This window comes from Monodelphis domestica, chromosome 7, assembly GCF_027887165.1.
Source record: "Monodelphis domestica isolate mMonDom1 chromosome 7, mMonDom1.pri, whole genome shotgun sequence".
In the NCBI taxonomy this organism is placed as follows: Eukaryota; Metazoa; Chordata; class Mammalia; order Didelphimorphia; family Didelphidae; genus Monodelphis; species Monodelphis domestica.
Genome location: NC_077233.1, coordinates 147,195,257 through 147,209,724, shown reverse-complemented (window position 1 = coordinate 147,209,724; position 14,468 = coordinate 147,195,257). Strand labels below are relative to the sequence as shown.

The following is a 14,468-nucleotide window of genomic DNA, read 5'->3' as shown; positions in this document are numbered from 1 at the left end:
TTTGGGCATAGTTCCAAATTGCCGTCCAGAATGGTTGGATCAATTCACAACTCCACCACCAGCAATGAATTAATGTCCCTACTTTGCTGCATCCCCTCCAGCATTCATTACTTTCCATAGCTGTCATGTTAGCCAATCTGCTACGTGTGAGGACCTTATACAGCTCTTAGAAGACACACACATCAACAAACAGAACATCCAGAGAATTGACTGACAAGGAATAAAGATCTAGGATGAGTCAGGATGTCTGAGTTCTCATCCAGGATACCCCATTACTGTGTGGCCTTGAACAAGTCATTTCCCTTCCTTAGCCTTGGTTTTCTCCTCTATAAATAGACATCTGATATGCATAGGTTGATGGACAAGGATAATACCTATTTAGCACAGCCATGCTTGACCCTCCAGGGGCATGGAATGAATCTGGGGGAATATGGCACCCAGATAATAGAATGGATCTTCAGTTTACCAAATGTATTTCTGCGAGATGAAGTTGTATCATCTCTCCTTGCATGTAATTGCATACTGAGTGTTGCTCTCCACAGGAGGGCACAGGTCACACTTCATAATTCTACAGTCGGTAAAGAGGACACTTACCCTTTCTTGTCCCCTGGCTAATTATTTGGTTATTCAAATTACCTCTGAACTAGACCATGCAATGACTATAAATCACATGATTTCCTCACAACAGGAAAATGAAAGGATAAAGTAAGTTTAGCCTTTCTGGCTCCTTTCTCCATCTGCCAGAGCAGTGGATAAGGAAGTGTGGGAAGCTACATCTATGTTTTTTCCTAGACCAAAAGTTGAGTAACTGTCAGAAGAAGAAAGGAGTTTAGTTTGATTTGACCCCTTCTTGATTAAGCAATATTGGCCTTTTGTGATTACCACATCATTTCCCACATATTCCCCAATTACTATCCTATTTTAAAAGATATCCTTTTATTTTTCAATGTACCAAAGTCAATCTTACTGTTGATAGTTTCTACACCAGTCTTTTAACAGAAACAGAATGAGAGAGTAAAAGAGAGAGATTGAGAAAGTAAGAGAGAGAGAGAGAGAGAGATGTCTAAGTCCCCATGGCTCCTCTTCCTTTCTTTGAGATCTTTCAAGGATCACTGACAAGTTCTTGATGTATTCCAACAGGTACAGACCTCCAAAGACTCCAGAATCAGTCCCCAAATGAAAGGCTAAGGAAAGCAGAACTCAAGTTCAGAAAAAAAGTAAATCACACAATCTCAGAATGTCAGAGCTGGAAGGGATCTTTAAAGAGGTCTTTCAAGCACTTCCATTGAAAAGCCTAGAGAATAATAATTTTTTAAAAAATGAGCTTGGAAACACAAGCAAAAGAAACTAGAGAAACCTAGGTGGCACAGTGGTACACCACCAGTCCTGGTCCAGGTAAAGGGAACCTGGGTTCAAATTTGTCCTCAGATAGTTCCTAGCTCTGTGACTTTGGGCAAGTCACTTAATCCCATTTACCTAGCTCTTGCTCTTTTTCTTACAATTGTTATTACCAAGACAGAAAGTAAGTGTTTAAAAAATAAAAACTAAATATATTTGAAGAACATGAAAGGGCTATTTGATGATGTAGAAAACATTTTTAACAGAGAAGAAAAAATAAGTGTCCCTTTAAATGTGTTCAAAGACTATTGAGAGACTTAAATAAGAAAAATAGGTCCTGGGGATGGAGTAGTTCTGTTGTGAGGCATTAAAGAAGGGAAAAAATCAGGAGGGTCAAAGGAAGATCCTAGTGCAGAATCAAGAAAAAAGAATCGCAATTATTTCTAATCATTAGAGGGGATGGGGGAAGTTGATACACTTTTTAGTGTAGAAATGGATCATACTTATTGTGGGATGATCAGCTGTGAGAGACTTCACTCTTATCCACCATACAAAGATCCAGGACAATTCTGAGGCACTTATGACAAAGAATGCTATCCATCTCCCAAGAAAGAACTGGGAGTCAGAATGCAGGTGGAAGCATACTGTTTTTCATTCGTTTACTTGGATATATGTTTGGGGGTTTTGGTTTTATAAGATCACTCACTTACAAAACTGAACAATTTGGAAATGTGTTTTGCATGATAATGCATTTCTTACCCAGATCCAACTGCCTGCCAGCCCAGGGAGGGAGTGGAAGGGAAAGAGATAAGTTTGATCATATAACTTAGGAAAAATTGTGTGGGAATTTGTTATTATGTATAATCGGTAAAAAATAATAACAACTTAATTTTTTAAAAAGAAAGCATATGATTTTTCAATTATCTATTTGGGTTTATGTTTTGGGGTTTATAAAATTATTCACTTACAAAAATTGAACAATAAAAAAATCAAATTCCCCTCCCCCCCAAAAAGAAATGGATCATATTTAATAGGGAAACAAGCAAGGATGGAGAATGGGGAGAGATGTAAAGAGAATGAATAATTCTAATCACCTGCACAATTCACATCCTGATTCTGGGGGTGTGAGGAAGGCCTCAGAAAGGATAAGAGGGAAAAAAGAACTAGAATCTAGTTGGACAATTGGCATATGCTTTGGATGACTGTGGGTATATAAATGCAAAGGAGGGGCAACTAGGTAACACAATGGACAAAGGGGGGAGGTGAATCAGGAAAATCTGACTTAAAATCTGGCCCCAGACAGTTTCTGGCTGTGTGACCCTGGGCAAGTCACTTAACCCCAATTGCTTTGCCTTTGCCAGATTCTGTCTCAGAATTGACACTAAGACAGAAGGTAAGGGTTATAAAGAAAGAAAGAGATAAAGAAATGCAATGGAATGGTATTATGACCAAAGACATTCCAGAGCATCCTACTTTCCTTAATCCAGAGCAAAAAGAAGACAGAACATCGGAAAGCACAAGATTTTTTAAGGACTCCAGATATCTGGATAAGTGACCAGTTGTGGATGAGGAAATTGGAGAAAACCTTCAACAGAGCCAAAGGAGTAAAGTTTGCAGAAGCTGTCAATCAAGGAACATTCCTGAGAATGTCACCCAAGGGAGACTGCTGAAGGGAAACATCCAAACAGTTGGAGTTGTCTCTTTCTCCTGAGACAGGAAGGAGTAAGGACTGAGAAGATCCTCTTCTTACTGAAGTTGTCTCTTCTGTATAAAAGTAATTCAAAGATCCTCTATCCTGTTAGCCATATTCCCTCATTCAAGACTCTACTATACTATTCTTTAATTTAGGATTATTTTAAGATCAGGGAAACCCTAAACCCTCTCTCCCATCCAATTCCCTTTCCCTTCCCCTTTCCTTAAATAAACCCCTTGTTAAATATATCAGGAAACTCATTCAGATCTGATTTCCAGTTGTCATCAACTGAAGAGACCAACTGACAGGGGTCAGAGAAGGGAGGAGGGAGTAAGGAGAAGGGAGAGAAGGGAAGAGGGTGGCAGATCTGATTCCACATCACCATAATCTGTAAAGATCAACCACCTAAAACACAGTGTAGGGAAAAATGATTTCTTACATTGTTCAGAAAAAATCTCACAATGGTATTTTGTTAACGTTATCCCCTTTTATTTCTTTGGATCAGGTGTAGAAACCATTTTTGACCATTTGTTCTCTGACATTTGACCATTCAGACTCTCTCCCTCTCCTTCCCTGAGACAGGACATAGTTTGATATAGGTTCTGCCAGGGCTTCCATGCAATACACATTTCCAGATTGCTCATTCCATGACAGAAGACATCTCACACACACAATTAAAAGCAACAACAACAAAAACTCACATCACACTGCTTCAGTCCAATGGTAGGTGATTAAAGATTGTCTACACCCAGAATGTCACCTGACCCCAGTTGGCTCCAAAGTCTTTTGGAATTCCCCAGATGTTAGATCCACCCAAAACATTCTTGTTTCAGCTTACCCTACCCAGGACTCCTGATGGCTCTGCCCAAGTGTGTGTAGTTCCTTCCCTATAACTGCTTCAATCTGCCTTGCTTTTAAGTTGCCCTCTCAGCAACTGTGCTACTGTGGGTGGCCACCCTTCTCTAGTCTCATTTTGAGCCCACTCTCCAGGAGGTTGCTCTGCTCTGCTCTGCTCTCACCTCTTCTAGACCTCTCCCAAAGTCTCCCTGGGAGCAGAGCATGGAGGGAGGAAAAACTCTGTCTCAGTTGATGACAAGGAAAGGAAGCTGGGGGAGCTCTAGTCAAACTGGCCAAGCTATTCTTCTGAGAAGGGCAGCTTGGCCTGTTGGGAGAGTCCTGGGCCTGCAGGCAGGAAGATCTGAGTTCACAATTGGCCTCCAACACTGGTCAGGCATGTAACTGAGCAAGTCATTTCACCTCTGTCTGCCTCAGTTTCTTCAACTGCCAAGTGGGAAAAATAATAGCAGCTGGTTCCCAGAGTTTGTGAGAAGACAAAATCTGAGAGTATTAGTAAAATGTTTGGCACAGGGTCTGGCACATCCCTCACCTCAATGAATGCTTGTTCCCTCCCTCCCCCATACACACACACACACACACACACACACACACACACACACACACACACAATTATTCCCTTGATAAGATGAGACAAAATCTGGATCTTCTAAGGCACAGAAGGAGGATTCTGTAGGTGATTCAGGTCAGGCTAGTTCCATAAATATAGATGAACTGAAAGTATCCTGGCAGCTGGGCAGCTTGCTCTCTCAGAGACTTAGCTGTGTGCCACTCTAGCAGCCCAAGGCCCTTAGCAGCCACATGTGTTCATGAAGAGCAGGTGCCCTTGGGGAAAGGAGGAATCCTGTCCTGTGTCCCCCTACACTGTGGTGCCCATAAAAGAACAGGCTGGGGCCTGGACAAGCAGCCCTAGTCTGACAGAAGGTCATCTGCTTTGTTTCTTTCTTCACAGAACAAGAGTTTAAATCAATGCACCTTCCCATGAGTCCAACTGGGGTTCTGCTAGGCTTTCCCTTCCTGCCTTCAAGGACCCTAGCAGCTAGTGCAGGCACCTCAAACACTGAGGGGGAGGCAAAGGCAACCCCAAAGCCAGCTCAAAAGAGGGAGAACACAGTGCAGAAGTGAGAGCTGGAGAAACTCAAAGGGACCTTGAATGTGGGTTCTGGCAAGCCAAGGAAGGCCTCCTGGAGAAGGTGACCACTGAAGGCCATGGAGCTCTTGGGCAGACAGAGGGAGAGGCCATCACAAATGTGGACCAGTTCAGGTCTTCAGACTACATGTGGCAGAGCCTGTTGCCCTGCAGCCTCTTCTGGAAAGCCTCTCAACACTGTTCCCAAGCCAGAGAGCCCCACTCACCTCACCTCTATGGCCATGATATTAAAATATTTGTAAAATTGATGTGGGTTGCCATGAAGACTGGTTGCTACAAGGATGTAGTCGAGGAAGTTCTACCACAAAGACCAATCCGCAGAGATAGTAAACTAGGGACTTTCCAAGTTGGGAGGGAGAGAGCAAACAAGTACAATTCTCTGAATTTGGGGAAGGAGGTCTGCCCCAAGGATTTGTTTTGTTTTGTTTTAAAAACCCTTGCCTTCCTTCTTAAAACTGATACTGTGTATTGGCTCCAAGGCAGAAAAGCGGTAAAGGCTAGGCAATAGGGGTCAAGTGACTTGCCCAGGGTCACATAGCTGGGAAGTGTCTGAGGTCAAATTTTAACCCAGGACCTCCTGTCTTTAGACCTGGCTCTCAATCCACTGAGCTACCCAGCTGCCCCCCATCCCCTCTCAAATAAGATGATGACACAGATAAAGCAGAGGACTTTACCAGAATTGGGCACCACAGGAATGGAGAATGATGGGTGATTAGGAAGTTTTGCAAAACCTAATCTTCCTGGGAGACCCTCTGGTAAAAATCCCTTGCTGGAGGAAGACCAATGGCAACTGAATCAGGTCTTTGCTTTATGCCTGATTCTCTTAGAGATCTTCCTATCAGACCAACCTCCACCCACAACCTTCTTTTCCTTGTTTAAGGATCTGACTGCTTCTGAATAAAGAAGCACTATTTATTTGGGATGGGATAATTATGATGGGGTTAGGGAGGAGGTCAAACTGGAGTTCCCGAAGCTAAAACACAGACTGATGATGGGTCCTTTTGCCTAGGCCTTCAGCCAAAAGGACCAGCCTGGAAACTTTCTCTGCCTTTTTTGAGTCCCCTGTGCTGGCTCTCCTAATCTAATGTTAAAGTAACAACAAATGTCTTTAAGAACAGCTGACACAGAGGGAGATGTTTCTGTCTTCAGGACTGACTCAGCCCACCTTCCACGGTAAACCCTCTTTGGTAACGGAATGTCCTGTCAGTCCACAGAGATCTTGAGATGTCAGAGATCAGGATCAATACACAGACAAAATGGGCATCAAGTTCACTTGGGAAATCCTTAGGACAACTGAGATCAGGGACAGAACTGCTTTCAATCCAAGGCTCAGAACCGAACCTCCTGCCTGTTGGCTATTTTCCCAGAAGCCCTCTCTCCAACATTCCGACTGCCCTGTTTGTCACTCTTGCTTCTCCATCATTCCATTTCATCTCTGTGTAAAATCCTTCTCTATCATTAGATATTTTCAAGATGTATGACCCTAACTTTGCTACTAGTGGCAATGTAGTAAGCAGGACACTCCTGAAGGACTTATGGGAAAGGATGCTATCCACATTGAGAGAAAGAACTATGGGAGTAGAAATGCAAAAGAAGAACATATAATATCACTTATCACATGTATATTTGGGTATGTGATTTGGAGTTTAGGCCTTTAAAAAATCCCTCTATAGCAAAAATGAATAATAAGGAAATGGGTATCAAGTGACAACATTTGTACAACCCAGTGGAATTGCTTGTCAGCTCTGGGAGGGGGTGAGATGAGAGGGGAGGGAGAGAAAATGAATCATGTAAACAAGGAAAAAGTAAAAATAAATTAATAAATAAAGATGTATGACCCTAGGCAATTCACTTAACCCCAATTGCCTCGCCTTTGCCAGACTGTCTCAGAATTGATATTAAGACAGAAGGTAAGGGTTATAAATAAATGGAATGGAATGGTAATCTGTCATAAGAAATGACCAAAGAAAGTCCAGGGCATCCTGCATAGTGTGAACTGATTCAATGAAGTGAGCAAAAACAGGACAGAACATCAGAAAGTACAAGATCTTTGAAGGTCTCCAGCCATCTGAACAATCCCGTGACCAGTATAGGAAAAAAATGATATCTTACATTGTTCAGAAAAATTCTCACAATGGTATTTTGTTCATGTTTTCCCCTTTGATTTCTTTGGGTCAGGTGTAGAAACCATTTTTGACCATTGTTCTCTGAGATTTCTTAAAATTTTATTTTGTCATGCAAAACACACTTCCATATCCGTCACTGTAAGAACAAACTCATGCAGAACCAAAACCTCAAAAGAAAACCATAAGTAGCAGGATGGGAAAGAAAGACAACGACTGTTCTCTGCCATTTTAACCTTTCAGATTCTCTCCCTCCCCCTTCCGGAGGCAGTAAATAGATTGCTATAGGTGATGGCAGTGCTTTCATGCGATAACATATGCAAAGGTTGCTGGGACTTTGCCTTCCTGCCTTCAAGCACCCTAGCAGCTAGTGCAGGCACCTCAAACACTGAGGGGGAGGCAAAGGCAACCCCAAAGCCAGCTCAAAAGAGAGGGAACACAGTGCAGAAGTGAGGGCTGGAGAAACTCAAAGAATGTGGGTTCTGGCAAGCCAAGGAAGGCCTCCTGGAGAAGGTGACCACTGAAGGCCATGGAGCTCTTGGGCAGACAGAAGGAGAGGCCACCACAAATGTGGACCAGTTCAGGTCTTCAGACTACATGTGGCAGAGCCTGCTGCCCTGCAGCCTCTTCTGGAAAGCCTCTCAACACTGTTCCCAAGCCAGAGAGCCCCACTCACCTCACCTCTATGGCCATGATATTAAAGGGCATGGAAAATTATATGCTGGGCAGCTAGATGGCACAGTTGATAGAGTGCCACGTCTCAAGTCAGGAAGACTCTTCTTCCTGAGTTCAAATCTGGTCTCAGCCACTTCCTAGCTGTAGACTCTGGGCAAGTCGCTTATAACCATTTTTCTCTGAAGTCTTCATGGCTAAAATGAGCTAGAGAAGGAATGGCAAACCACTGCAGTATCTTTACCAAGAAAACCCCAGATGGGCTCACGAGGAGTCAGACACAATTGAAAGACAACAATAAAGTTACACACAAAATTCTCACTGCTGACTTCTGGCTAAGATGGCTGCTACATGGGAGGCAGACTGCCCAGTTCCCATAGACTGGAATGACTCCATCCCTGGGGCAGATGCCTTTTCTGGATAACCCTTTGATTCTTCACCTGGAGGATTTCCCAATTTCTCCAAAACTGTTGCCTCAGTTATTTGGAGCTTAACTGGTAACTTTAGTTTGTTAAGCACACACACACACACACACACACACACACACACACACACACACACACACATCCCTGCTGCTAACATCAAGCCCTGATGGGCTACCATTTTGGGAGAGAGACAGCATTGCCCAGGAGGCCTCAAAGCTTGAACTTGGTGCAGCCCATCAGGATGCATCAGGACACTGTCTGGATGTAAGGTTTAGTGGGAAACATGGAAACTTGTTAAAAATGTGCAGAAGTCATAAAGAAGCACAGAACAGTCAAGAGAGATCTCAATGTGATGTATAGAATTTATTAATCATTGTTAAAAAGCAAATAGTATTGTTAAGATTCAAAGGATCTCAAGAGACTGGTTTTTCAGAGCAAGAATATACTTATTGATTATGTCAGGTTTATTGTTTATTTTATTTTTTCATTTTTATTATCATGCAAAACACACTTCCATACTGGCTCTTGTTGTCAGAGCAAACTCATACATAACCAAAACCCCAAAATAAAACCATAAATACACTGGTGTGAAAGACAACTCCCTTTCTCTGGAGGTGGATAGTTTCCCCATCAGAAGTCTCAGGATTGGGGGCAGCTGAGTAGCTCAATGGATTGAGAGCCAGACCTAGAGATGGGAGGTCCTAGGTTCAAATCTGGTCTCAGACACTTCCCAGCTGTGTGACCCTGGGCAAGTCATTTGACCCCCATTGCCTAGCCCTTCCCACTCTTCTGCCTCGGAACCAATGTACAGTATTGATTCCAAGATGGAAGGTAAGGGTTTAAAAAAAAAGTCTCAGGATTGTCCCAGAGCTTTGCACTGTATCTCATTGCTGAGAGGAACCAGGTTTTCACAGATAATCGTCATTATCAGGTGATAAAGGGATATAATTTTCCATGGCTCTCTCCTGACCAGGGATGACCTGAACTGGGTCAGGTAGTCCAATAAATAGTTCTTTAGGAGCTCATTGTTCAGCCTCTCCCTTGAACACCCCAAGGTGTTCTAATTGCATACATAGATAGCATTGTCTGTCCCCCAGACATCTTTAATTGGTGATAAGTGCTCCATCCACTGATCCACCCCCACAGGTGGACAGTCAAGTCCACAGGAAAAGAAGCCTTGCCTCCTTCATTTCTTAACCAAATTCTGTCCAAAGGGATGATGTTCTTTGGGATTTCCAAGAACAAAGAAAATGAAAAAGGCAGCCTGCTACATGATATCTCTGACCCAGGCCCCAGACGGGGGAACACAGGAATTCTCTCTAATTACAGCAATTCATACAGTATATGAAAAATAAATTCCCACACCATGAAATAGAAAGAAGGTTTACACACTTCTCTTGGCGTTCTGTTATGTGCATGGAAATTCAGCCTCTTCTATCTTTTGTAATGTTTTTATAATCTTTCAAATTAATATCACCCTAAATACAGAAATCTGACAAGATACCCATGATATTGGGCCCTCTTTATGGAAAGGGGGGGAATTAAATGGAGGGGATCAAAACAGGCCCTGTAACCACTCCCATACAGTCGTCACTGCATGCACTGCTCCCTCCCACAAGAAAATTGCTCCATCCTTAACTCCCTCCCACAAGAAAGTTGCTCCATCCTTAATTCCCTCCCACAAGAAAGTTGCCATTCTCTTCAGGGCAGAAAGCATCTCTTCTAACCAAGTAAGCAATTTTTTCCACCAATTCTTAATCTTTTTCAGCATGGCATCCCAAAAAGCCAAGGCCCTTTCTAGTAAAGAACCAGACTGTCTGGGAGCATCAGCAGGTTTGGAGTCCTCTTCATCATTCCTTATGAAGTTCACCAAGCCCAATTCCTGTGAGATGGAATAGGTAGCCTGGACCTAAGGGGAAGCCCAGAAAACTCAGGTTAACAGTCCTAATCACATACATAGAGAGCATTGTCTGTCCCCCAGTGTCCTCTCCCATTCCCAGGGCAGACTTTTCTTTCTTCTTTACCCTCCCTTCCATTGTCCCTTCCACCAAGACCTCTGTCAGACAGGTGGTTTTCATTCCATCTACTAGACAGAGGGGTCAGTAACAGAGAATAGAGGGCCAAGGGGTAAAAAGACCAGGACAAATAACAAAGGAAGAATGAATAACAGGGCCAAAAGTAGTTAAAAAAAAAAACAAAAAACAGTGGATTGGGAGTCAGGCCCAGAGATGGGAAGTCCTGGGTTCAAATTTGGCCTCAGAAACTTCCTAGCTGTGTGACCCTGGGCAAGTCACCTAACCCCCATTGCCTAGCTCTTACCACTCTTCTGCCTTGGAACCAATACACAGTATTGATTGTAAGATGGAAGGTAAGGGTTAAATTTTTTTTTAATTTAATTTAATTTTTTAAAAAAGGAGAGAAGTAAAGACGTCCATATGGCAATGATGCTGGAGGACAGAGGAAGGAACTAGAGCCTGGGACTCACCGGATTTCGTCTCCGAAAGTTGGCATCAACATTATCCAATAAGGATTGCTGGATTTTATCCTGGACAAGAGGTAGAGAGCAGCAGGTAAGAGATAGATGGACAGGCTCAGGCAGCCCCATGCCCACCCATGTTGGAAAGACAAGGAGCATCCAGAATGTATGAAGAAACAGATCAGAGTGAAAAGAGGGGGAGGTCGCTGAACAGAATCAAGAAGTCTTCACCTCAGTTCCCTTGAATGTTGGTGAGGAGGCATGGGAGAGGAGTCCCTGGAAGAAACCGGGGACAGGTAGCAGGGCTTCTGGCAGGAGGAAGGCCCCCTCCCAGAGCTCGGCTAATAGGAGGGGGCTGGGGAGACTATATCCAGGAGAGGCAGGAGAATGTATGGTGTGAGGGCCAGGTAAGGTGCCCGGGTTATACTGAGTGGTAGAATTCAGCCTGGCGGGGAACAGACCTCACTGAGAATGGAATGACTCATCCATTAATCCTCTCACATTCAAAGGTGAAGGTGAATATTTGTAGTAACTACTTTAAGTTTGGGCCTTTTCTTCCCCTGATTCTGGTCAGCAGATTCTGTTGATTTAGACACACTAGCATAGAGGGATGTGTTAGAATGTCTAATCTTGCCATATCTTCTCAGTAAATGTTCTTTTCTAAGAGCTAATTGATATGAACGACAAAAAGGATGCTGGCATGCTGTCCTTGAGGTGTTATCCATAATATAGGGAAGACATTAACCACAATTAGGGATGGGTGCTGGAAGAATGGGAGATTGACTATTTGACCTTAGAAAGAAACCCCCAGCCTCTCAGGGGTACACCTAGAATGGGGAGGCAGGGAGCAGTGCCTTTGTTTGCAGATCCTAAACAGCTAATGAGTATATAGGTTGGGAGAATAAATCCAGAGCCTCAGAAAAAGAGAGTGGGACATGAAAGATGGAAGAAGAAAGGACTGAACTGGGAAATCAAGGCTTACCTGATACTTAGAGGTCAAATTCTCAATATCTTCTGAGTCTGATGAATCCTCCTTCTATTGGGAGAAAATAACTTTGATCCTTACCTTCAGTCTCCTCATACCTTTCCTCTACCTAATAATGGGAAGTTCCCAGCCTCCTGGAACTGATAGCCAGGACACTAGATTCCTATTTCTGTCTCCAATTCAGGGAAATGAATTTCTGAGTTTCGGTTTCCCATCTAGCATGATGGAGGCAATAATCATCACTGCTGTGAAGCATTCATGACATTAAGAATGGAGACATGCTCAGAAAAGTTTCAAGGGATGTTTGAGAGCAAGATGTTGTTAATATGCCAGGTATGGCCTTTACCCCAAACATCCCAATACCACTAAGGAAAGCTAAAAGAATCTAAATATCTAACCCTTGGCCCAGGATTCAGGTCTAGAATTCAAAACCTACCTCTTCTTCCAAAACTCTAATACCATCACAGAATTCGTCTGTGCAAAGGTGCTGTGAAAAGTAAAGAGAGTATCGATGTTGGGAAGGCACAGGTGGATCCTGGACCTCCTCTCTGGCTAAATCCCAAATCTCCCTCCCTACCTGAAGGACTTGAGAGTAAGGTAAGGGAAAAGTGGAGGAAGAAGAAATTAGATCTCACCTAAACCCGCTAATAGATTTGCTTTGTTAAATTAGGCAAATTCCCTTTGCCCTCTTGGGCCTCAGTTGTTCTCCCTAGGAGATGGTAGAACTTGATGATTTCTCCTTCCACCTCTAAATTGATGACCTTAGGATGATCCCAGGTGATCTCTAAGGTCATCTCCACCCATGAGGTGCTTTGATTATTTATTCTGCTTTCCCAGTGACCAAGATATGGAAGCTCAAGAAAGGAATATACATGTTTGACTTACCAAATATTCCCTGAATTCCTCATATGATGAGACTGACATCTATGGAGGAAAGAGTCTGATTAAGTCCCTTTCCCAGACCCTCTCCCTAATAGAATGTAGTAAGGGAAACATAACCCCTCTGGCAGGAGGAAAGCCCCCTCCTATTCCCTCTATTCCCCACTCCTGTGGCCCTCCCCTGGAAGCTAGGAAAGGAGAGTCTATCTCCAGCATGTGAGCTTCATCCCTGGTAGGTGTACCCTCTGAGAGGAGTCACATGGTCTCTCTCCACCCAGAACCCCAAAGAGCAACTCTTATGGTCCCAGGCTACAATAATCATTTTTGTTGTTCACAACAATTAGAATGGTTCATATTTTTCTGGTGATTTCTTTCCTTCTTTTTTTTTAAACACTTACCTTCCATCTTGGAATCAATACTGTGTGTATCAATACTGTGTATTGGTTTCAAGACAGAAGAGTGGTAAGGGCTAGGCAGTGGAGGTTAAGTGACATGCCCAGGGTCACACAGCTAGGGAGGGTATGAGACCAGATTTGAACTCTCAATCCACTGGGTCACCCAGCTGCCCCCTCTACTGATTTCTCATTTCATAGACACTTTCGCAAATAATGAAACGTATATGAAATATTTGTTAACCAAATGAATGGCAAATAGGATTACCATTCATTTTATGCAACAAACATTCATAAGGTACCTACTCTCTCTCCTTTGGTGATCAGTCCTGCCTGAGTCCCACATCTCAGAACCCTACATGCTTTGGGGCAAGGGGAGAGGGTGTAAAACAAATGGGATATACAGCAATCCAGAGATAATCCCTCCCTCCTGCCCCTACTTTCAGCCTTCCCAAGTCTTATTTAGGTCCCTGGGCTTACTTACCTTTGAATAGCACATGTTAGACCTGCTTGTAAAGGACTGAGATGTCTGAGAGAACAAACAGGGTTTAGGAGAAGAGGAGATTGATCTGGGAGATCTGGAGAGGAGTTAGTGTTGATTTCTATTAAGGCAATTGTGGTACCTAAAGGAAAAAACTTAGAGACACGGTCAACAATTTTTTAACTTGGATCAGGGGAGATGACTGCAGACAAATCTATCTGGATACAACAGCTCAATTAGATTTTCCTTGAAGGCTTCTTTCATACATGAAAACAAGACCAAAGGAAATTCTTCCTTTATTCTGGCTGGCTACATTAACCAGCTCCTGGAATCTAGGCATGGGACTACAGGAAAACAAACTCACAGATAAGAATGGTCAGTTTGTTAAAACATAAACAACCTGTTCAGTCAATTAACTGCAGAAAAGAAATGGCTTTTGAAAAAGGGTAACCAAAAGGTACAGGAGCTTTTTTCAGATAGACCTTGTCACTCAGAACACTTACTTGTCAAGCTCTATACAGCAGCCCCATAATTCTTTGAAACCAAGACATATTCATGGAGGTTCAAAGTTTCTGAAACTCCATTTCATGCCCATGCCCAGTCTCCTGGGAAATGAGACTTCACAGGATTTGGGAGCATTATCTTCCACTTGCCATCCCCTTAGCCCATGCCTTAGCCCACCTCACCCTCCAGATCCTTTTTCCTCCCTTCTCCCCCCCCCCCAATGACAGCATTTAGGCTGATCTCTGTCCTGTGCCCCACAGATTCCCTATTCCTCTCAACCATCATCCTTAGCATTCTTTTAGCCCACTTTCCTGGAGTTTCCCTTGTCTCTGCTCTCACCTCTTCCAGCCTTGGGCTCCTGCTTCCTTCTGGCAGGACAGTATGCAGAGAGCAGAGTTTGCCTTGATATATATAAGGAGAAAGAACTGAGAGGAAGGGGTGGAGCTTTAGTTGCACTGTCAAAGTTTCTGTTTTTAAGGCAGCCAAGTGATATGG

At 43.3% G+C, this 14,468-nt stretch overlaps 1 protein-coding gene across 3 annotated transcripts; it reads right to left on the bottom strand.

Annotated features, from left to right (window-relative positions):
* Positions 1 to 8,600: 8,600 nt before the first annotated feature.
* IL32 (interleukin 32) lies at positions 8,601 to 14,389 on the bottom strand. Of its 3 annotated transcripts, none has more exons than XM_016424124.2 (7): positions 14,313 to 14,389; positions 13,473 to 13,624; positions 12,603 to 12,641; positions 12,154 to 12,204; positions 11,715 to 11,768; positions 10,742 to 10,801; positions 8,601 to 10,165 (listed from the first exon to the last, which is right to left on the bottom strand). In XM_016424124.2, the coding sequence occupies exons 2-7, from the start codon at positions 13,485 to 13,487 to the stop codon at positions 9,812 to 9,814; spliced, it is 573 nt and encodes a 190-aa protein (XP_016279610.1). In that variant the 5' UTR covers positions 13,488 to 13,624; positions 14,313 to 14,389; the 3' UTR covers positions 8,601 to 9,811. The 3 variants fall into 3 exon arrangements, with proteins under 3 accessions (XP_016279610.1, XP_016279611.1, XP_056661771.1); XM_016424125.2 differs by having other exon boundaries at positions 13,473 to 13,611; positions 14,313 to 14,358; XM_056805793.1 differs by lacking the exon at positions 14,313 to 14,389 and adding an exon at positions 13,295 to 13,350 and having other exon boundaries at positions 13,473 to 14,293.
* Positions 14,390 to 14,468: the final 79 nt, after the last annotated feature.

Bases quoted from the DNA above. Each gene is read 5' to 3' on its own strand.
- IL32 (XM_016424124.2), bottom strand. The intron at 11,769-12,153 runs GTAGGTTTTGAA...TTCTCCCAATAG, and splicing joins TTAGAGTTTTGGAAGAAGAG to AAGGAGGATTCATCAGACTC. The intron at 10,166-10,741 runs GTGAGTCCCAGG...GCTTCCCCTTAG, and splicing joins ACTTTCGGAGACGAAATCCG to GTCCAGGCTACCTATTCCAT.